Source organism: Medicago truncatula, chromosome 6, assembly GCF_003473485.1.
Source record: "Medicago truncatula cultivar Jemalong A17 chromosome 6, MtrunA17r5.0-ANR, whole genome shotgun sequence".
NCBI classification, from domain to species: domain Eukaryota; kingdom Viridiplantae; phylum Streptophyta; class Magnoliopsida; order Fabales; family Fabaceae; genus Medicago; species Medicago truncatula.
In genome coordinates, this window is record NC_053047.1 from 41,428,189 (window position 1) to 41,451,680 (window position 23,492).

Below are 23,492 nucleotides of genomic sequence, written 5' to 3' on the forward strand. Positions count from 1 at the left end.
CTTGATACAAGAATGCAGTAAATAACAATAAAATTAAGAAAGTAAACCATAGATTCATCATCATTCATGCTACTTTAAACAAACAACAAAGAATTGATATAAAAAACACACTAATGCATAAGCATAAACTAGTACATAGATCTATAGATATAAAAAAAAATTGACTTTATAGTTTACATGTCAACCTTTGATTTATTCCTTCTCTACCTAAAGCAATGTTAGCACAATTCCATCCCATTTTATTTTAAGAAAAAGTACTAAAAGTGATTAAGGAAAACGCATAATTTAAACGTAAAACAACTCATGCTTTAATTCAACCCCTCTATTTATACACACACATACACAACCCATCCTCAAACTCAAAACCATTCTCTCACTAATTCTTCTTCCATAGAGTGCTCTTTACGAGAGTATCTCTTTCTCTACACTTTCACTTTTACACACACACTATACAAAATATATAGAAATTTTAGAAAGAGAAAAGAAAAAAACACAACCACCTAGCTAGCATCAACAAATAACACTACATTTTCATTCATTCAAGACAACCTCATTCTCCTCAAATCTATCTATCCATCAACATATTTTCCATCAACTCCAACATAGTTCAGCCCATATCACTTCGATTCGTTCATTCAAAACAACCTCATTTTCCTCAAATCTATCATCATCATCATCATATTTTCCATCAAATCAAACACACTTCAGCCCTGGTCACTTCAATTCGTCTATAAAAACAAAACCAAAACATCATCATCATCAACAATAACAACATGTCTGAAACAAAGATCAATACCTTAAACGAACCAATGATTTCCAAAGACATGGAAAATCAAAGAGACATCATAGTTAGTGAAACAAAATCTCTATTATCATTAGCTTTACCAACAGCACTAACAGCACTAATCTTCTATGCACGTTCCATGATATCTATGATGTTTCTTGGTAAACTTGGTGATGTGGAACTTGCATCAGGTTCATTAGCCATAGCTTTTGCAAACATAACCGGTTATTCAGTTCTTTCTGGTTTATCTTTAGGTATGGAACCTCTTTGTTCTCAAGCCTTTGGTGCTAACCGTCCAAAACTTCTATCATTAACACTTCAACGGTGTATAATCTTCCTCTTATCATGTTCTTTACCCATTTCTTTTCTATGGTTTAATATGTCTAGAATCTTTCATTTTTTACATCAAGATGATAAAATCACCCAAATGTCACAAACTTATCTTGTGTTTTTGTTACCTGATCTTGTTACTAATTCTTTTCTTCAACCAATTAGGATTTACCTTCGTGCTCAATCTGTCACCTACCCGGTAACTTTAGCATCTTTGGTTGGAACTTTTTTACATTTACCTTTTAACTTTTTACTCTTCAAAAAGGGTATTTCTGGTATTGCCATTGCTTCTACTGCCTCCAATTTTTCAGTTTTGGTTGTATTGGTGGTTTATGTTTGGATAAGTGGGGTCCACATTGCCACATGGAATGCTCCGAGCCGGGAGTGTTTTTTTGGGTGGGGGTCGTTGATTAAGCTAGCTGCGCCGAGTTGTGTTTCGGTTTGTTTAGAGTGGTGGTGGTATGAGATTGTGATAGTTTTGTGTGGATTTCTTGTGGACCCCACTGCCACTGTGGCATCTATGGGGATATTAATTCAGACAACGTCTTTGATTTATGTTTTTCCTTCTTCTATGGGACTCGCTGTTTCGGCGCGTGTTGGGAATGCTCTGGGAGCAAATCGTCCGAGAAATGCGAGAGTTTCCGCTGTGATTGCGGTGTTTTTTGCAGCAGTTATGGGATTTACTGCGGTTATTTTTGCTATGATGATGAGGTGGCAGTGGGGAAAGATGTTCACTGCTGATGAAGATATTCTACGCTTGACGGCGGCGGCATTGCCGATTTTAGGATTGTGTGAGCTAGGAAACTGTCCGCAAACGGTTGGTTGTGGTGTTGTCCGAGGGACGGCGAGGCCGAAAGTGGCGGCAAATGTGAATTTGAGTGCTTTTTATATGGTGGGAATGCCAGTGGCAGTTGGGCTTGCTTTTTGGTTTGATTTTGGATTTTGCGGGCTTTGGTTGGGCCTTCTATCAGCCCAGGTTTGTTGTGCGGCCCTAATGTTGTATATAGTTGGAACAACTGACTGGGAAAAACAGGCTCGTCGGGCTCAGTTATTGACAACGTTTGATGAAGTGAATAATGGATCGGAAGGACAAAAAGAACCATTCATTAGTGGTTTGGAAAGTGCTTGATGTTGATTTGATTTGATTTTATGGTGTAATATTTTGATATTTTTTCTTGTGTTTGTAATTTTTATATTGAAAGATAAATGTGAATTACCATTATATTTTTATTCACCTGTTTTTTTAGCTCCATGGGTGGATAAAGGATATATATGTGGTGATTATGTTATTTTTTACATTTATATTCAAAAGAAATTATTTAAACTTAACATTAGTATTTAGATTAAGATTCTTGTTTTTATATTGGTGGTGTATGTTTTGTCTGTTCCTCTTGATACATAAAAAGATACAATTATAACCCTTTTTTTTTTTTGAGCAAGGATACAATTATAACTTACTAAATAGAGTAAATTACACTCCCCTCCCCTCAAAGATGCTTGAATCACACTCTCCTCCCCTCTTATTTTAAAATATACACTCCCCTCCCCTCTTATTCAAAACATATTAGAAAATATTTCACTCCCCTCCCTTGAGAGAAGCTTGAATTACATTCCCCTTCCCTCTTAAGTTAAAATCTACGCTTTAGTCCCTCAATGTTTTTTTCTTCTAATAATCTAGAAAAAAATAATCTACCACACTTTAAAGAAAAACAGCATGCAGGTTCATTTTAATATAATCAAATTTTGAATACATATCTTTCTTTATTTTTATTCACAATTTCATTAACATATAGTTTTAAACCCTATTATAAAACATGAAACAACCCAAAATAAAATTAAAATATGTGAAAAAGTACTAAAATCGATTAAGTATGGTTATTTAAAAGTGAATTTTATACTCTAAATTATAAATTAATAACACAAAATTTAAATTTAATTGTCATTGACATTTAGATTATAAATAAACGAATTTATATTTTTTAAATGGTGATTCAAAATTAATATATATTATAAAAATATTTATTTATGTTAAAATAGATTAAAGTGTAGTCCATATTTAACTATTAAGGGAGGGGGGTTGTAATTCAAGCATCTTATAGGGGAGGGGAGTATTAATTTTATTTTTCAAGGGAGGGAGGTGTATATTAACATAAGATAAGAGTGGAGTGTAATTCAAGCATCTATGAAGGAAGAGGAGTGTAATTTACTCTATTAAATATGTATACACTCTCTTAAAAATAATTTATGGCATATGTATATAGGTTTTCAAAGCTATGCTTAAAAGTTTATAAATGAGTGTGTAATGAATTTGTTATCCAAACGCATGTTTGTATAAGAAGTTAAGCACAGTGAATCGTTTGAAGTTAACATTTTAACTGAACTATATGTAACCATGTTTTGTGATTTTAATTTGCATTTATAATAAACTTTTTAAACGGTTAAGAACTTAATTAATATCATTGATGGAATCAGTAATGTATAGCATGGTCCTACAAAATCCAAATTGAGAGGAGAGGCATGTGTTTTTGAAGGCCCCCCACCACTCCTTACCATGATAAAGTTTTACACCTCCTTTGGAATTTATAACCAAGTTAAACGAAAAGATTCTGATTGAGATATTTAATGAATGACATAATGAAAAACACTAATAGCTAGAGATAAGGTAGTTTATTTTGTATTTGTATTTTTAAGTTTTAAATCTAAGCATATATATATATATATGAACTTTAATGAAAGAACACATATTTAAAGACTGAGATATCACAAGAAAATAAGACCAAATTATTACTTGAAATTAAAGTTAAGAGATCAAAATTATAATTTTGCCCAAAAAAAGATATTCAAGTCCTCATCTACCATTTCTCTCATATTCTCTTTTTTTTTTTCTTTATAATTTTCTTTTTCCTTCTCATCATATAATCCATCACAATATATATTTTATTTATCCCTTTCAATATTTTTTCCATTTCTTAAGTTATGACCCCACAAAATACTGATCAGTTTGATTTGTGAATAATCAAAATACACAATGATATGAGAAATCAATTATTGAATGATTGTTTAGTCATATACTGAAACAATGATATTTGACAGCGCTAACAGTGAAAAAGGTCATGCAATAATTTTAAAATATGAATACTCGTAAAAAAATATAATACATAGATGATTATGTGTCTTTAGTTTCTTGATGTAAAATAGTATATATTTTTTTATGATCTTCAATATTTTGCTTAACGATAATTATAAAATTATTTTATCATGAATATATCGACATATTTTTTATATAAACATTTTATAACATATGATCTTGTTCCACATATCAAAATTTTTAGATTCATCACTGATTGATATATATATATATATATATATATATATATCCCTACATATGTGCAAGATGACAGATGCATCGTCAATCCCACTTGACTGGAAAGTCCTCTACTAAAGATATTAACTCATTTTGAATACTCAAGATTCGAGTTTTGTTATTAGTCACATCTTATAAGATATATATGCCCATTCTGTTAGGTTCAATTCTTTGTTATGTGTACACACAATCACACATAACAAAAGGCCAAGTTTAACCGAATGGACACATAAGAGAAATCCTATCCATATTGATGCCCAAAAGGAATGAAAAAGGAATAGACAAGTGTGCATGAAAATGGAACATTTGGCCACAACTCTCCACATTATTGTAACAATTTTTTTCTTCATAGAATCTTTCCATGTTCCAATCTCAAAAGGCAACAAGAAGAGGTTCATTTGTGTCCTTGTGAAAAGGATAATGAATGCTTGTAAGGAAACAGTTTCTCTCTATAATGACAAGAACTGTGCTTTGTGTGCTAGGAAGAAGAGACCAATGATAAATCATAGAAAATAGCTATTATGGAATGCAAACAAAATAGTGTATTGTCTCTTTATTCAGAAGCAAGAAGAGTTTTTCTCGCTGAGAGGGTGCATAAAGCATGTCTTCAAATCCACATATATTTCATCTCCATTTCAATGAATATATGATGCTCCACGATAGTATACTAGTATATTATATTATATTCTTATCTATTACTATTACTGCTACTCATTCTCTATGTTCATTTATGTGATTGACATCTAGTACATAGATTTTTTCAATACACACCACATTCAGTGCCAAAGGCAGAAAATTTGTGATACATATGTGATATGATATGTGCCAAACATTATCTTGAGAGACCAACATATGAAATGTTTCTCCTCAAGACAAAAAGCATATGATATGTTTGTAGATTTTGCAGGTTTACTTTTATGGCCACCTACATTTATGTAAAAGTACATGAAATTAAATACAAAATTAGGGTTACCACATGACATAGGTTTTTTTATTTATTTTCCGGTAGATAAAAGAAAATGGCAAATAACCATTGATTCACACACAAGTGGAAGGATTGGGGTTCGAACCTCGATTACGACATCTAGCCTCGCAATTTTGATATTTTTATCAGTTGAGTTAGAACTCATGGACTGTCACATGACATAGTTATATCTTCCAATTATATTTAAGATTAGGTTTAGATCAGTTTTTTGGCTTCTTAATTTTGCTTATTCTCCGTTTTAGTTCCTCCATTTTACTTTAAAAGTATAATCTTCCTAATTTTTAAAATGGTGAAGAGAATGGTACTCGTGGAGTTTGGTTGAGTATGTATCATCCATCTAATCATTTAACGTCGTGTCATATTTTTATATTACAATAAATTCAATTGTTAAAATGAATTTACCTACAGGTACAAGCACCTAAAGAAACTCCAAAGTACCTAAGAATTTACCTTTTAAAATCTCATAAACTTTCTTTACCAATGAATTTGTATCCTATTTTTAGGGTGATCTGACAATGCATATATGACTTAAATCTTATTATTTTAGTTATTTTATATCATGAAAGTATTGTTTAAAAAGATAAACTTAAACATCAACGGAGGTTGGGTCAAATAAAATGGACTACACATCTATAATGTGGCATACTAATGTTCAAATCACATCTAAGAGAGGTGTACATATCTAATATCGGAAAGTGTTTTGAATATATCATCTTCAATAGATTACCACATCCATATGCTAAAGACTCAATTATCTATCTACCAACATCCATTATCCAAAACCTTAGTCATCACTGAATGAACTCCCACACACATAAAGCTATGCACGTGTGATAAGCAAAGTAGATCAATAGAGTAACTCTTGTATCATTATATACCACAAGAGTGTAGACACAACATAAGGAAACAAACAAAAAAAGTAATTTTTGTATTGGAAAGAACATTTTTCACACTTTTAAGGGATTGTTTGTACAAGTGTTAATATATTGTCAAAAAAATTATGTGATTACTATATTTACTTCCTTAATAAATTAGTGTCTCAAGGACAATAATTATCATTTTCTAAAAAAAAAAAAAACAGATAAATACATAACTAAATAATGTACATTTTCAAAATCATTGAATAATGAATATTTTGCATGTGTTTAAACTCTTGCGATCACACCAACAAAAAAAAAAAAACTCTTGTGGTCACACAAGAATTACTTGAATCAATAAATACTAAAGAGTAAAGTACTTAGCTCCTACTCATAGACTTATTATCTCTATGATTATGCTATTGCTATCAAACAATAGTATACCCAGATAATAGGTTCCACGTTTTGTGGAGATTATCCTGAATCCGTACATTTGGATCTTTTTGACAGTCTAGAATTGGGTGTATCGGTACACCAAGTCGTAAAATTAATAATAAATGAGTTGTTTTTTGAAGAAAAATAATTATTTTCTATCATTGACAACTAAGATAATTAAATTTTATATACCAAAAGTTTCGACGAAATAAAATTTAATTTTTAAGAATTTTTATTACTCATAACACTGAATATTGATTATTTTTTATGACAAAATGTAAATTTTGTAATATGATCCTTATAAACAATGAAATGATGGTTTTTTCTTATGAAATGATGTTTTCTAAAATATAAATATTGACAAATACCTTTTTATTTCATTAAAGTGATCTTTAATTTATATATTTTGTGAAACTAGAGTACCGATGCACTCAAAATTGTGAGTATACCATAGAAGTTCCCATATAAATTACCCTCTAAAAAAAATATCATATCTTATTTCACTCTATTATTTGATGAACCAAGATAAGTTAAAATTGTCACATTATCTTATCATGTTTCTCTAGTAAAAAATGTATCCTAAAATAAGGTATATGGATTGGAAATCATCAGAATAGGATAAATAAATTATTTTCCTGATTTATCCTTATAAAATATTAAAAATTATGTAGAGTTTTATTTTATTACAAAATTGAAAATAGGCGCATTTTCTTTAAGTTTAATTTATGAAAGTGGACCAAGGCTCAATTTAAATTAAATCACATGCAAGCCCATTTCTCAAAGCATTTAGGGGAAGCCCCCTTAATCATACACTAGTTTGTTTTCATAAAACAAATCAGACACTAATTTGAGTGTTGTAGTGTTAATTATGTATTGTATGCCTATTAGAGTAGTACTATATTCAGAACTGTCATAAAAGCTTCAAACTCTAAAAAATATCGCAATACCCACTTATTATGCCCCCTACTAAAAGCTCTTTACTTTTGTGCCCCTCTTGAGAGAATGTTTCTTTAGCGCTAGCTGCATTGTGTTATATGATTTCTGGTTTACCACCCTATAGATTATTATTTTTTATCACTAAAGCTTTGTGAAAACCCTCGGTGTTCGTAATTTAAAAACGAAAAGTAAATCATACTCTCATAAACCTTCCATCTAAACACACTCTTAGAGTCTAACTTAGGTAGGTTTTTTTTAACATTGGAAACCTTATAGCTCCCCTAATATGTGGGTTGGGATCAAATTTTAAAGGATCTTATAAATTGACAGATATACCTATATCACCTTATATATTTTTTTGAAAGGAACCTATATCACCTTATACTCATCTAGCATGTTATTAAATATGGAAAATGTTAAACTTTATATATGGGCATCAAGTTCCATCTCAATTATTTGTACTATCATAATTTAAAAGTTAAATCAAAACTAGGATCATGGTGTGGCTATATCTACAAGCTAGCTATATTTCTTATATACATAGGGCAAATGAACACGGTTTTATTTAGCATCATCATGCTTCTCACATGGCTAATTAAGCTTTTGATGGTAACCAACCAATGTGATATTTCTTAACCACTTCCTTGTCCCCATATCTATATCTTCACCATCCTTAAGATTTGTGCGTGCCTATATGATCAATACCAATCTCATTCTCATAAAGAAAAATAAACCTTTATTATTCATCCTAACTATTGATCATGACTAACCAACAAACCAAATCATAACTCTACGTGAAAGAAACCTAATATAGCATTTGCCATGAAAGATGTACACACAATCTTAACATATGTATAGCCCATATAGGTGGCCTATATTCACCATACAAGTAACAACCCTAAAAAAACATAATGCACGTGAAACATTCTAGCTATCTAAAGCTACATAGGTCTAGTTTAATTTGAATGATTTGAGGAACAAACTATGTCTTTCTTTTGTTATTTATCAAGTTGTTGGCCTGGCATGTCCCTTCACAAGTCACAAAGCTTCATTTTTGTGTCATCCAAATTAAATCTACTCCTAATTGGGTTCATCTAATAGCTTTGCATTTAGAGATTATTCGTTAAATTAAATAAGTAAATAAAGAGAAATCAAAATCTTGTTACTTTCTTCGTTTGGTAACATCGTGAAAACAAATAAATTTTTTTTTTTTTTTGAAGAGGCTAAAATCAAATAATATTTTTTTTTTTTGAAGGCTAAAATCAAATAATTTTTTATTACATCACACTACTCAAAAAAAAGTTAATTTACGACAAAATTTAAAGAGAGAAGGAAAAAAAATCATAGTGGTTTTATTGTATAGAGATTTTAAACAGACATTTTTTGCCTAAAAATGTAATGAATTATAACATTTTTTTTCATAACTTTTATAATCAAGATTTTGAAATTTGAATTCCCAAATATTTATATATGTTCGAATTTGAAATAACTTAATGAATTCATAAGTTTTTATAAGGACTTTAGTTAATACCGACGAGCAATGATAGGAACACACCTTCTAACACAAGATTATCAAAAAATATTAATTGATTTGTGTGTGCAAAGTTGTTTTGGACAGTCGATCCACTACCATTAAACTCTTAGTGTTATATATTTATTTGCATATTTATACATATATAAGCTTTGTATTCAGGCTTGTTCCTAACATTTTAGGGGTCTTAGGCCAAATTTGAGGAAAGGGCCCCCTTACACGATAGATCAATTTTTTTTATAGGTGAATCAAATATGCATTAATCATTTTTTTAAAGGTAATATGCATTAATCATGACAATCATTATAATACGATGTTTTGAAATCCCAATAATGCTAACACTCCAAAACATCGCGTGTTAAATGCATCTCGTCATATATATTATTAATAAAAAAAAAAAAAAATTGGGCGGACCGAATCAAACTCAACAAAGTTAAGTAAAATGATAGTAGACATATCAAACTTTATATAGGTTTCATTATCTGATTAGATAATTCAATTGATTTACCACCTCCAAAATTTCTCAAAGAGTTTCATCATTATTTTCCACCATAAATCCATAATAGTATAAAATACACTCCCTTCATGCCCAAACATAAACCTTTCCCTCATGATGAAAGTCATATTATATTATGAAATCTAAATACAAATTAAAATTAACTACAATCTAAAACACCAAAAACCATCCTCAAAATAAAAAACTAATTTGATATATGGAAAGGAGTAGATATTTTGTGTTTTATATGTTGCTTCAGCAATTTACGTTTTACCTGTAAGTTTTGCGTTTTGGCTAGTGAAATGTTGGGGGTGAAAATGAAACCGCTGGATTGGGGGTGTAAAAAGGAAAGGCTTCTGGGTTGTAAAAAAAATGAAACAGATGATGGGCTGAAGTCTGGTAATGGTCAGGGCCCTCATTGCGCTTTTCTCTATACATACCCCCTTCTAACCAATTATTTCTATATACACCCGCTAAGATAAATAAAAAACTTGGTTCCCTACAGGCATGGGCCCTAGGCCGCCGCACTCCGACCTATGTATTGTGCCGGCCCTGTTTGTATTTGTGTATATCCTTTAAGAAATATATGTGTTTGTGATAGCTTTTATGTTCATTCAATCTTTTCCATTTTAAAAGAAAAATTTGGCATGCATTGAGCAAAACTGAAAAGTGTCACATATTTTCGAAACATCTGCTTGGGTTTTTGCAAACATCAAGTTCTTGTCACTAATAAGTGCATCTACCGCTGCTTCATTTCCAGTTTTATGTATAAACAGTGGAAAAGAAATTGTTGTAAGAATATCGAAGCAAGCATGCATCGTACCAAACCACGCCTTCTTTCGACATAGGGCACAATGAAGACAGTTGTTAGTTGCATTCGTTTTGGATTGATGACATGGAAAAAACACGAAAACTTAAGAGTCGGAGAGAACTTGAGGATTGGAGGTTTTATGGCATGAGGAATGGGAGGGAGATAATAGTGGAAAAAATATTTAATTTTTTTTTAATCATATCAATAAAGGTAAATATGTTTTGTGGTAAAATACATGAAGGTAGCTTTAATCATATATGTGGAAACCAAATCTTCCAAGAATAATATTTTATACACACTTAAGTAGCTTTACTAAGGTATAACTTTGAGTATGAAAAACATTGGCTTGCTTTTGTTGTTCGTGTTGCTAATTTTCTTATGTAACATACTAATTTACCTAATAAAAAAAATAGAGTATGGCATGTACTGTTAAATATTCACTAATAATCGAAATACTTCAAAAAATAATTATAAGTTACAATAATTCTACACAAGTTGGCTTAATTATATATACTTATAAGTTGCAATTACAAGTACTAGTTTTAGTGTATACTTTTATATTATTGGTTTTTTTGTTCGTTGTGGCCTGTTGTGCGTCTAATTTTCTATATTTATTTGCATATTTATACATGTAAAAACTTTGTATTTATATCTGTCCTTTAAACAATATATATGTCCGTGATAATTTTTATTTTAATTCAATATTTTCCTTTATAAAAGAAAAATTAAAAGGTCAAAGATAGAATTTTTATAATTTACTTTTTTGATAAAAAAAATTTGTTGAATTCTTTGGTTCGAGCAGACGATCTAAACCTACATGCCAAACCAAAGTGCTCATGAACTTCAAATAAGCTGAAATCGAGCTAAAAAAAAAAAATTGAACTTGAGGTTGTCCGAAGAGATTGAAATGTGATTAATTGAGCAATGAAAATTCTCCAATGACTAAAAAATTGGTTTGCATTGAGCTAAACTGAAAAGTGTCACATATTTCGAAACATCTACTTGGGATGTTGCAAACTTCAAGATCTTGCTACTAATAAGTGCGCCTACAACTGCTTCATTTTCAATTTTATGCATGGTTGAATGCACTAAGGTCACAATGAGGACAGTTGTTTAGTTGCATTCGTTTTGTATTGATGACATACATTAAAGTTTGTGTCTCCTCATATTTTAATTTTTTTGGTACAAAAGTGTATGTCTCCTCTACTCATATAAAGTGCGGATATAGTATCACTTGTATTTACACTAGTGATTGTTGTGTTGTAGAAACTAGTGTTTTTCGAAAGAAGAGAGGACATAAATATCTTGAGATGGCTCTGGTAAAGGTTGTTTAGTGTCTTATTGATTTTGGTTGAGCAATTGATACGGAATAATTCAAAAGAGTTTTGTGCTTTTATATTTGAAAAATAGAGGGAAAAACAATGATGAAGACAAATATTTGTCCAAAAAAAAATGATGAAGACAAATATAAATTTTGGTTAGCCATGGCGGTTGTATGTGCCGGTTTTTGTGGGATCAGGAAGAAATATTTGAAGAAGAAAAAAATGAGAACTTAAGATCAGGGATGGCAATTCGACCCAGACCTGATAGGCACCTGCAAAAAATCCCCACAATGAATAGGGTAAAACTCCACTTTCATGGGTATGGGTACGGGTAGGATAATTACCTGCAAATTTTAATGGATATGGATACGGGTAAGGGTACTATACTACTCAGCCCCGCAACCCACATGTACATATTTATATAATATAATAAATACTTTATTTATTTTTGGTGTACAATTATTTAATTTATTTAACTATTTAAGTCTAAACCTAAACCTAAAATCTAAGCTATTTAAGTTTAAACCTAAATACTACGATTATTTGAATGTTTTTATTTTAATTTTTGGGGGATATTTTGGATGTTTTTTTATTTGGCTAAATACTACGATTCGTACTATTTTATTAGTTGATTTAAATAATTTTGAATCATAGTTTTATTTCAATTGTGATGTTTTTCATTGTCTTTTCATAGAGGTGTGGGTATGGGCACTTAGGTGCCCATAGGGTATGGGAAGAACATTAAAGTTGTTGCCCACGAGGATACGAACATTTTTTACAAATGAGAGTATGAGGATGGGTATTATATATAGTACCCTATCCATTAGGTATCCATTGCCATCCCTACTTAAGATGCACATTTTTGATTAAAAAAATTAATATTTTTGAATCATATCAAGAAAGGTAAATATATTTTATGGTAAATACATGAAGGTAGCTTTACTAAGGTCCTATGGAAAACGAATCTTCCAAGAATAATATTTTATCAAACAAAAAAAATACTAATTTATCAAATAAAATAAAAAAGAGTATGTCATGTACGGTTAAATATTCACTACTAATTGAAATACTTTAAAAAAGTAATTATAAGTTACTTTTGAAATACAATGATTATGTCTCTCCCTAATTCATGACCTATCTCTTGACTTATAAAAAAAAAATACAATTATAGCATAAGAGTGCTCAATTATATATGTGTGCGAGTGCGTGCATGTGTGTTTGGAATTACATGTATTAGTTTTAGTGTATTCTTTTGTATTATTGTATTTTTGTTCGTTGTGGCTTGATGTGTGTTTAATTTTCTATATTTATTTGCATATTTATACATCCAAAAACTTTGTATTTATGTCTGTCCTTTAAACAATATATATGTTTGTGATAGTTTTTTATTCTAATTCAATATTTAATGACTATCCATTTGATGGCCGCAAATAATCATGTACCCTAAATAGTCAATCACATTTCGTAGACCTTGTGTCTTCTCGCTTCAAATTCTTCTTGTTTCATTTGTACACATCACCCATTTCACAAGTCAATACTAACATTGGCTTCCTTCTTCCGCCACCATGACAAGATTTGTTAGCTTTGGTACTTGTCGACTAACCCAATTAAACTTATCGGCTAACCCAATCAATCTTATCATCTTTAACTGACCATATCTCATTCGTAAAAACGTAAGGCGCCTTATCTACTTCATAATTAACACCGACTTTTGAAAAACTAGAACAAAAAATGTTAGCTTTAGGATCAACATTTGGTTTCAAATCGACATAAGTTTGTTGGATGTTTGGTTTTAATTCGACTGAAGCTTCAAGAATAGATGGTTAGAATTCACCGAAAGACTCAATAATATTTGGTTTTCACTCAACAGCCCCATCAACCGTATTTTCATCCATTACTGTAAATAAATAACAAAAAAAAAACATTTGGTTGGAACGGTAATTAACTACCATTTTGTTCGTCATTACAGGTTAACAAAAACAGAAAAGAAAAAAAAAAACACCAATGTAAATGGGTTAAAAGTTAAAATAAAAAATATTTTTTTAAAACCACCAATGCAAGGTGATCTAGAGCAATTGGTAGGTGCATAAAGAGCCATTTTCATCGTGTTAATGGAAGAAACTATTTTTTGACAAAAAAAAAAAAAAAGATCTTATCATGCAGAAAAAAAAGCTACTTGTACAAATATTTGAGATAACTTGTGAAAATAATTGTGTATTATGATCGTAAGGTTGAGTTAAGTATTGTAATTTAAGGTAACAAACTTTATTGGTACTCGAATTCGATCTCTATTAATGTAATAATTCGTAATCAAATTTTACGTACTTATTTTTAAGAAAACATACTTTATTGGTAATCGAGTTCGATCTCTATTAATGTAACAATTCGTGATCAAATTTTACGTGCTTATTTTTGCTAAAAAAAATTATGTACTTATCTTTCAATTACCTATGGATTAATTTTCTGAGCTCCTTTTCCATGGGACTCTATAAGCAAAAAAAAAAAAAAACACATAGCTTTTGATATATCTATAAGTTGGCTTTATTAGTTTATTATTACAATAATAAACATCCCAAAATATCTTATGAATATAGTTTAATTTATACATAAATACTATAATATCATCTTTTTTTTCTTTGATTATAGAAAGAGCTTGCACTGCCTCAAAGGAAAAAAAAAAAAAAAAAAAAACTAGTCTGCATATATGGATTTTTTTAGCTTAAAAAAATAATATTGGATATGGTTAGTTCTAAGGCCCAGTTGTAATTCACATAAAGGCACTATCAAATAATAAATTTGTAATATATAATGTACACATAAAAAAAATTCCACCAAGAAAATAAACTATATTATGAAAAATTAATAAACAATCAATGTGTATGATTAAACTAAAAATTGATCCATTCAGTCCCATCAATAAAAGTAAGTGAAAGAAAAGGTCTAGCTTCTTCATCAGTGAGTTCTCTTGACCATGATACTCTCCCTGCAAAACTTGCTCCAGGTCCTGTGCATTTGTATTGTCCATAGAATACAGTCCTGATAGTGGTGATAATAAAATACAAAACACATAAGAATAAATAATATTTAAACCTACTAATAGGCATGCAATATTATATATATATATATATATATATATATATATATATATATATATATATATGAATGCCAAATAATGAAATAACACATAAGAAAATAACTTTTAATTATATTGACATCAATGATATTTTATAACTGTTTTTAAGAGAATTTACACTTTGTACTTCGAGTTGAAAAAGTCAAACTATTATCACTGAAACAAACAATACTTGAGGTTTTAAATAGTTGTTTTGTTTTCTTAACGATTATGGTACCATCATTGTTGGGTGTGCATCGTAAATCCTAAGTTTGAAACAATAATACGAGATTTATCGTCACTCTGCTGTCGGTGTATACATAATTGACCGAACTTCGTGATCATATATTCATTGTATGTTTATATCTTTATTCTTTTGATAATGCACCACCATTGTAGTCACATTGTGTTAAGGGCAACATTTACAATATATGAAGCCATGGGATTAGTGGCTGACACATTTTTCAGGCACTATGCTCATAGTGCTATGTCTTATCTTATCTATATACCAGCAAATACTGGCATCAAGTTTAGTGGCCAAAACATTATGTGTATTTAGTATTTAATTGTTGGCCCAAAATATTCTCTGTATTTAGAATTTACTTGTCCTTTTTCCCTCAATAGTGCTACCAGCAAAGAGTTCCTATAAATTGTTTATTACTAATTTAAAAATAAAATAAATATTGGAGGGTGTATATAGCATAACAGGTAGATTTGCACCATACAAGTGCTATCTGTTGGATAAGGTTTTCCACAAGCATTTAATAAAAAAGAAATATTATCATAAGATGGAAATTAGCTTCTTTGTTTTAATTTATTTTTTTAACACCTTTTTTTGTTTAACTTCTCTATCAACAATTAAATAAGAAGTTTTTTTTAATCAGTTATGAAACAAAAACTTATTTTATTAATAGAAAATCTTTCACTTAGTTAAAATAAGTTCACATACACCCTCCTAAACAGTTCATATACCAAAAAAAAAAAAAAAATCTATAGTGATTGAGCTCAAGTGATTTATGAATTTCAATATAAGATAAATTAGAGTAGTTTAATAGTATCGGTTGAGACACCGATGAAGTGATATATAGGAGGTCCATGGTTGAATCTCCGTTACTAACATACTCTCATCTAACAAACTAATCGCTAACATTTACATATAAAAAATAAAAAATAAATCATTTAAGAAAATCCGATTTTAAATATTGATTGAAACATTTTTAGTTAAACTTTTCTTATTATCGACCGAACTCCAAATTATCATGACCGTTTCGCCTGAAAACCGGAAGGTTATGAAAGAAAAAACAGCACTTCCTCTATGATTTATTTCCCTAAGTTTCAAGTGTGAATGCAATGTTGCCATGTGTGTGTCTATACTATGTTAATGTGTGACATTGAATTGATATATAGAGAGGAATTATGAAGATACATACATTTCACGGTTAGGATCACCCCAATTATACCACCCTTTAGGAATGATGATATTGTCCATATATGTATAAGCAAAGACAACTCGTGAAAAAGGACCCCAAGCTCTTCCAAGGTATAGTGCTCCTGACCCCGTGACCTTACAGTTTACAAATGAGAAACCTGTGTCTTGTAACATACTGCTCCTTCCTTGTGCTGTTAGTGCTCCTGTATTTCTTGCTATTGCATGCACGTGACATCCCTATTTAAAAGTAAGTGTCACAAACATTATTATAATCTAATCAATCAACAACTCTTTTGTAACAAAAGAACCTAATCAATCAACAACTTTTATGTAACAAACTATGCTCTTCCTGGCTTGAGACTTCCTCCTCAAAGTCTCAAGTTCGATTATCTTTAGTGTCAAGAATTGGTGTCAATTTCGATGAACTAATTCATTGAATTCAGAACATGAATAGTAGTCTATCCTCGTTTCTTTGTTTAGTAGACAACTATTCAAAATATGACTAGTCTCGTTCTTGAATATAGAACTCCATAGACTAAATCATAAAAAATTAAGAAAGTTTAAGATTTGATAATTAACTTTAAGATTTGGTCTAGTCGTAAAAAAAAAACAGGTATTGGATTCGGAGAATCTGGATTAGAGTCTCGTTAGTGTCGCTAAAGAGACGTAACTGGGACACCATCACCTCATCCTAAATTTGTTTCATAAAAAAATGTTGATTGTTGATATTATTTTACAAATTTATCTTTTAAGAGATAATTACTTTATGTTTTCATTATAATATAATTAGGAATATGTTGGTAAATAAATAACTAGTGCAATAAAAATTTTGAAATTGGTCCAATAAGAACAAGAAAAAATCTTAAAAGAGTTTTATATTCTAAGACAATATTTCATGTAGTTAATTTAACATCATATTAATTGAATATGAATAGTTTTTTTTAGGGGTGAATATGAATAGTTAATATCCAACTAACTTAATGTGCATGATGAAGGGATTTTGATGAAAAAAAAGTGCCCTTTAAATTGGATTTGGGGTTAATCTTGTTCATTAAATAAAAATTATACATATATATTGTGAGTCCTTTCATCTTGCACAAGGGGTCCATATTAGGTTATGTTGCATTGTTACTTATGTGACCTAAAAAACCTATATGATTCTTTGTACCAAAAAAATAAAAAACTATGATTCTACATTAAATGTATTAAATGATGGACAGAAAAACTAACCTCAAATAGAGAAAGAGCATTGCCAAATATGAAATCAACAGAACCTTCAATGTAACAATCTTTATAGTAATGTCTACCAATATGATCATAAAGTGTATCTTGTGCTCCCAAAAATCTACACCCTAAGAATGATGCTGTGTCTGCTGAAATTCTAAATGCTACTGCTTGTTTTCCAATTGCTCCAGGTGCAGGAAGAGGAAAAGTGTTCTACACATTCACAAAATTTTACCGGAAAAAGTTGAAATAACGACGAAAATTACAAACGAAAAAAAAAAAAAATTAGCCCTTAAATTTGTCGTCTCTAGCACTCGGTGACATAATTAGAGACTGATTTCACGTTTTCCTACCTCTAAATTTATGTCACTATTTCGATTTGTTAATGTAGAAAAATAGAAAGTAGTTTTTGGGTTACATACTTTGAATGTGATGTTCTTGGCAATGAAATAAGGTGAATTAACTGCAAAAGTTGCTGAACCATATGTTCCCAATGGATTCCCTCTTGGACCAGGTGTTGCAGCAGTGTCACCCCATTGAACAATTGTTGTATCTGCACCATCTCCTTCTATGGTTATGAAGGATTTTAAAGGAGGAATGTTAACTTTCTCCCTAGACACAAAAACACACACAAACTATTAGAAGAGAAACCTTGGCTCGAAAGAAAAATCGATATGAAAAATACAAACAAAGAACACACAAGATTTGATTGTGGAGTTCGGTCAATTGTGTCTTTATCTCTTACTACATTGAGGCTACATTGATTTTCGATTATTCAAGCTTAGGAATACATATTATAAGTGTTTTAATACTATAGTTTAGTTTACAAGATTATCCCTGAATCGTACCATTGAGGACTCCGCACCAATAAGGGTACAAAAAAAAAAAACAACTAAATCTTTAGTCAAAGACTAATAATCTGAGAATTCTAATGATAGAAACTCATAAGGAAAAAACACAAGAAGAAACAAAAGTTGTCTGTGTAATCTCTTTCCAACAACATTGTATGTGTAAACTAAAAAACATAACACAATACCAAATGCAGACAAACACCAAAATTCATCTCTGACAAAAACAAACATCAAGTTATTCAAAAATGTTGGCTACTCAATTTGGTCCGACATCAAGGTTTTTTATTTCTATTCTCAATTTCAATTTAATCTAAAGCTCATCCGAAATGTAAATAAAGTTTGACTAAGGATTATTTCAGTTAAAATTCGAATTCAGATTCTTCCAAATAATATGTCTTCCATCCAAGCTTATCTACTACTCGAGTCCAATCAATTGATTACCTTAACATACATATTTTATCACAATTTTTCGCAATATCAAGAATTCCGACGTGACCGCAAATTAAAAACTTTGGACACAATGACACCACAAACAAAGGAAAATGAGATAAAGTATAGTACTACTCACGTGTAAACTCCTGCATGAACCTTGATGACAACTCTAACAAGATTGATGGAAGGAAGAGAATCAATGGCATTTTGAATTGTATCAAAATCTCCAAAAGAAGGATTCTTATCAACGTGCAAAGTATAAGAAGCAAATAGCTTATTTTTTGCAGCCTTGTAAACAGTGTGTTTGAGACCACCAACAAAACTCACCCATTTCATGAATTGTTGTTCTGCTAAGTCTGCTCTTGTTGTATTGTAGGTTGATAAACCGTTTCGAGCAGAACGTATCGGTCGAATTCCTTTTGTATGACAATGTATTGTGGTCAGATTTTGTACAAGAAGAAGAAGAAATAACAACATGCTGAAAATGTAATGCATGTTTGACATTCTTAAGAGAAGATTGTGAAAATGAAAAAATGATGGAGAATGGTATGTTTTGGTTTGGTTTATATATACTAGTTATGTTTCCAAAATGCGCGTAATCATAGGTTTTGGTTTCGAATTCAGTCATAGAACTGCAATAAGATTAAAACTCTAAACTCCTTTCAAAAAAAAAAGATTAAAACTCTAAACAAAATATTTGGTCATATATTATGGTCTTATCTAACTCGAGAGATTAGTCTGTGTGATTGTGCGCTGAGGATATGTAGGTTACATTATAGTAGTAATGTTTATGGTACTTATTTTTGGTTGAAAAGTGAAGCAATGACAGAAGTATGTCACGGGTAGTTGTAGTGTCATACATGTAGAAGAGACAATCTAGACCACAAGACAGGATAGGTTGAACTTTTTCTGTGTATAAAAACAAAACATTGTCTTGTACAAATATTTGGCCGACTTATGTTATTTGAGGATAGAAATTAATTGGCATTGTATTTTTATACTGTATAAAAATAATTTATTTGTAATTTTTGATGTGACAAAAGAAAATAAAGAGTAGGAAAAAAATTGTTTATGTAACATTTCTCTATTTGTCAAAAAAAAAAAATTATTAGTTAATGTTGTTTGTCTGGTGTTATTGCTCGAAAGGTTACTTCCTATTTTTGTGTTATGATGAAAATACTATTCAAATTAAGATTATGGAATGGGGTAGGTTATGGTCCCATTTAATAGTATTGTTACTATGTACTAGTTTGGAAACCAATTGGCCATATTGTATATGGTGCATAAACAAACGAATACATTTGTAGTTTATATAACTGTCCAATTAGATGAAAAAAATTAGTGTAAACACGGCTGCATAGATTAATTCATCGAGTTGGATGTGACTAGAATTGATGGTAAAGAAGAATTTTAAGGTTATTACTTAATGCATTTTGAGAAGTTAGGACCTTAGATATATAGAGTGGCACAATCTTTGACTACTTTTGCTCTCAAGTGGATTTAACCTCTTGTATCACATCTTTAATTTTGCTCATTAATTTTTTTGATAAAATTAAAATTTAGGTGAGTTGGATCGTGAAAGTTCGTTAAGATTAGAGTCGGCATCAAGATCTTAATATGCTTATAAATTAACCGACCAAAGATATTTACCCTGATTGAGTATGAACTACATAACTTACTTTTTTGAACAACAAATTTTATTAAAAATCATATCCATGCTCAAGAAGAATAGAGACCTGATTCAGATAATACAAACAAAAGACATTGTATATTGGCATAATATCTAAAAAATAAACACTGTAAAAGACACCCCTACACACATCACCTAGCCAAACCCTACCTTCAACACCCTTGAGGACAACACCCACCAAAATAGACATCACCTAAAACAGACTCTTTTACAAAACGACCACTGAAAAATGGTATCCATAACCAGCATCATCACTACTCATCCCAAAATAACACCCCTCTAAATGAAACACTTTGTCCTTATCGCCAAAGTTGAGCCACTATTCTAAAGATCAATCAGCTTCCACCATCTCTCAACCTTCGGTCCGTCAAAAGAACAAAAAAATCCAAAATCAAAACTTGAACCAAAGAACTGACTCCCGATCTCGAATCAAAAGCGATCTACCCACTAGACTACATAACCAAATCAGAAGGCCACCCCATACCCTCGGTTCACCAGAGAAACACCGTAGCCAACCAAACAAGAATACAGTTAGACGCCAACTTCCGATCTCGGAGCAAAAGTAACCGACCCACCAAAATTCAGCATATAATAAGTAAGACAGACGACGTCATTTGCTTACTTTATTACCAATTAAATCAACCTCTTCTAACTTTCTCATTAGGACAATGAAAGAGATATAATTTAAGAGTGCTAAATTAAAAACATGGGAGTATATGATGAAATGTTCACTTAAAAAAATAACAAACGTCCTACTTCATCATATAAACTTAGTGTAAAAAAAATTAATTTTTTTTTTATTATGATGTGTCATAAGATAATTATATAAATGGAAGGTTTCTATAAAATTTGTTTAATAAACTACTCAATAAAGACTCACCCAAAAGTTTTGATAAAGAATGTTATCATTTTACTTGCAACCTATGAATAGTGGATTGCAGAGTGTTCATCATGGACTTCCCATAAGGTAAGGTGTATATATAATTTGAAGCTAACTTTCGGTTTGATAATACCTACTTTGCAGAATCGTGACTGTCCTAAATTTGGAACCACATAAATGTTATTAGAATTATGATATTTTTGTTGTTTAGTTTTTTTTTTTTTTTTGAGGGATTTTTTGTTGTTTAGCTGGTTACTTGTAATATTGGTTTAGAATAATTCTAAATTATTCCAATTAGGGTGAAGTACCTTGCATATGGTCTATGGTGGTGCATAGTCGTTCTTATTGTCAAAATTATACCTCAAATAAATTTAATTAGTATAAGTTGATCGGTATTAAAAATGAGCAAGTCTTATTTGATCATAAACCTCAAATGAAAAATATTTGGGCGCACGCAAAAATTGAAAGAAAAAAGAATTAAAAAAAAAAGAATTGAGTAATAATAAATTATGTATCTAAATTTTATTTTTTATTTATTTTTCATTTGTACGTACGTGTCCAAATGCTTTCGTTTTCCATTTGAGATTGTGATCAAGTAAGATATACTCATTCATTTAGACAAAAAATATTTACATTCTTAACCTTTTAAAATCATCATATAATTAAAAGCGTGATTTATTGATATTGTAAATTTTTATTGTAAGTCAAAACTAAATGAGAAAAACATGGTAAATAAAAATAGGTGGGAGTCTCCATGAGCTTAACTCAGTTAGCAGAGACATTGGATAATATATGCAAAAGCTGGGGTTCGACCCTAGACACCACATTTTTCCAATTTAATATGTGTGAGCTCTAACCACTAGACTACTCGAAAGAAAAAAAAAATAAGTGGGAAAGAAAATGCTAAAGTAACTTTCATTCTTCTTGGAAGGATTCTAAGAAAATGCTAAAGTACTTACATCACATAATTATGAGGTGATAGCAACATTCAAAAGGACACAAATTCTTTCTTAAAAAAAAAGGGACACAAGTTTTTTTGTAAAGAAAATTCAACTAAATGCATTAATTAGCCTCCCCAAAAGACAAGTTAATAAAATGGTCCGTGAAGTGTTTGGTCAAAACAAAAATGATCCGTGAAGTGAATGAATACATTTCCTCAAACATCATATCAAAATGTATATGGAAAATGTTAACTAGTATCTTCGGGACAATGGTTAAGGATCATAAATAGTAATTTTTATTAAAAGTTGTACAATCAGTGTATTGGAAATTAAAAATTTTTAAATTTTGAAAGAATAATTATTTTATTTAACATATTTAAAGAGTGTTTTGAGGATACTCATTAACAAGACCTAATATATAATCATTGGTGAATGATGAATGTATGGTTGTACAATTTTAAGTGAGAAGAACTTGATGTGTTGCAAGGAATGGTTAATAATAATGCCCTTTGTCTTGTTCTTGTAGTTTCTCCTACCACATACAGAATTTAATAGTGATTTATAAATCATTATAATATGCTTAATCAAGATCGAGAGTTTTGCGAAGTTCCTATGAGGCATTGCATCTATACTCAAGCTGAGTGACTTAAGATCTAAGAATATCTATAATAGTATAGTAGGTGTTTCACCTATTAGCTCATCAAGTTAAATGGGTACTCCTATCTTCACTAAGAGTAAAAAATTTGGATATTGGTTATAAAAGCACTATATGTTTCTACACTTTTTTCCGGATTACATTTAATAAACTGTAGGGTTAATTAAGTTTTTGGTCCCTATAAATATCTGCAGTTTTGTTTTTAGTCCTTATAAAAATAAATCACACTTTTTAGTCCCTACAAAATAATTTGTTAGTGTTTTTAGTCTCTGTTAAATTAAAATTTGTTTAATTATGCTTAAACTTCTAAATTTTTGAAAGATTTTTTACATACATGTTCATAACATCGTAAGACACTCTTTTATAATTTTTTTAAATTTTTTAACATGTAATGAATTAAATATGAATTTTTCTAAAAGCAAAATTT

The 23,492-nt window shown here is 30.2% G+C and overlaps 2 protein-coding genes across 2 annotated transcripts; one reads left to right on the top strand and one right to left on the bottom strand.

Moving 5' to 3' along the window:
* The first annotated feature begins 310 nt into the window (after positions 1-310).
* LOC25496984 (protein DETOXIFICATION 51) lies at positions 311-2,443 on the top strand. Its single transcript, XM_013597736.3, has one exon. The coding sequence runs from the start codon at positions 774-776 to the stop codon at positions 2,241-2,243; it is 1,470 nt and encodes a 489-aa protein (XP_013453190.1). The 5' UTR covers positions 311-773; the 3' UTR covers positions 2,244-2,443.
* A 12,234-nt stretch (positions 2,444-14,677) lies between these two features.
* Positions 14,678-19,713, bottom strand: LOC25496985 (probable pectinesterase 53). The gene is made up of 5 exons (XM_013597737.3): positions 19,036-19,713; positions 18,039-18,228; positions 17,623-17,829; positions 16,394-16,629; positions 14,678-14,887 (listed from the first exon to the last, which is right to left on the bottom strand). Exons 1-5 carry the CDS (start codon positions 19,401-19,403, stop codon positions 14,740-14,742), a joined length of 1,149 nt encoding a protein of 382 aa, XP_013453191.2. The 5' UTR covers positions 19,404-19,713; the 3' UTR covers positions 14,678-14,739.
* Positions 19,714-23,492: the final 3,779 nt, after the last annotated feature.

What these genes read in the sequence shown, in the direction of transcription:
- LOC25496984 (XM_013597736.3), top strand. Translation starts at nt 774, where the DNA reads ATGTCTGAAACAAAGATCAATACCTTAAACGAACCAATGATTTCCAAA.
- LOC25496985 (XM_013597737.3), bottom strand. Translation starts at nt 19,403, where the DNA reads ATGTCAAACATGCATTACATTTTCAGCATGTTGTTATTTCTTCTTCTT. An exon ending in CCAAGAACATCACATTCAAA is followed by an intron (nt 17,830 to 18,038) that starts GTATGTAACCCA and finishes GTGAATGTGTAG; the next exon opens with AACACTTTTCCTCTTCCTGC. An exon ending in ATGCTCTTTCTCTATTTGAG is followed by an intron (nt 16,630 to 17,622) that starts GTTAGTTTTTCT and finishes ACTTTTAAATAG; the next exon opens with GGATGTCACGTGCATGCAAT.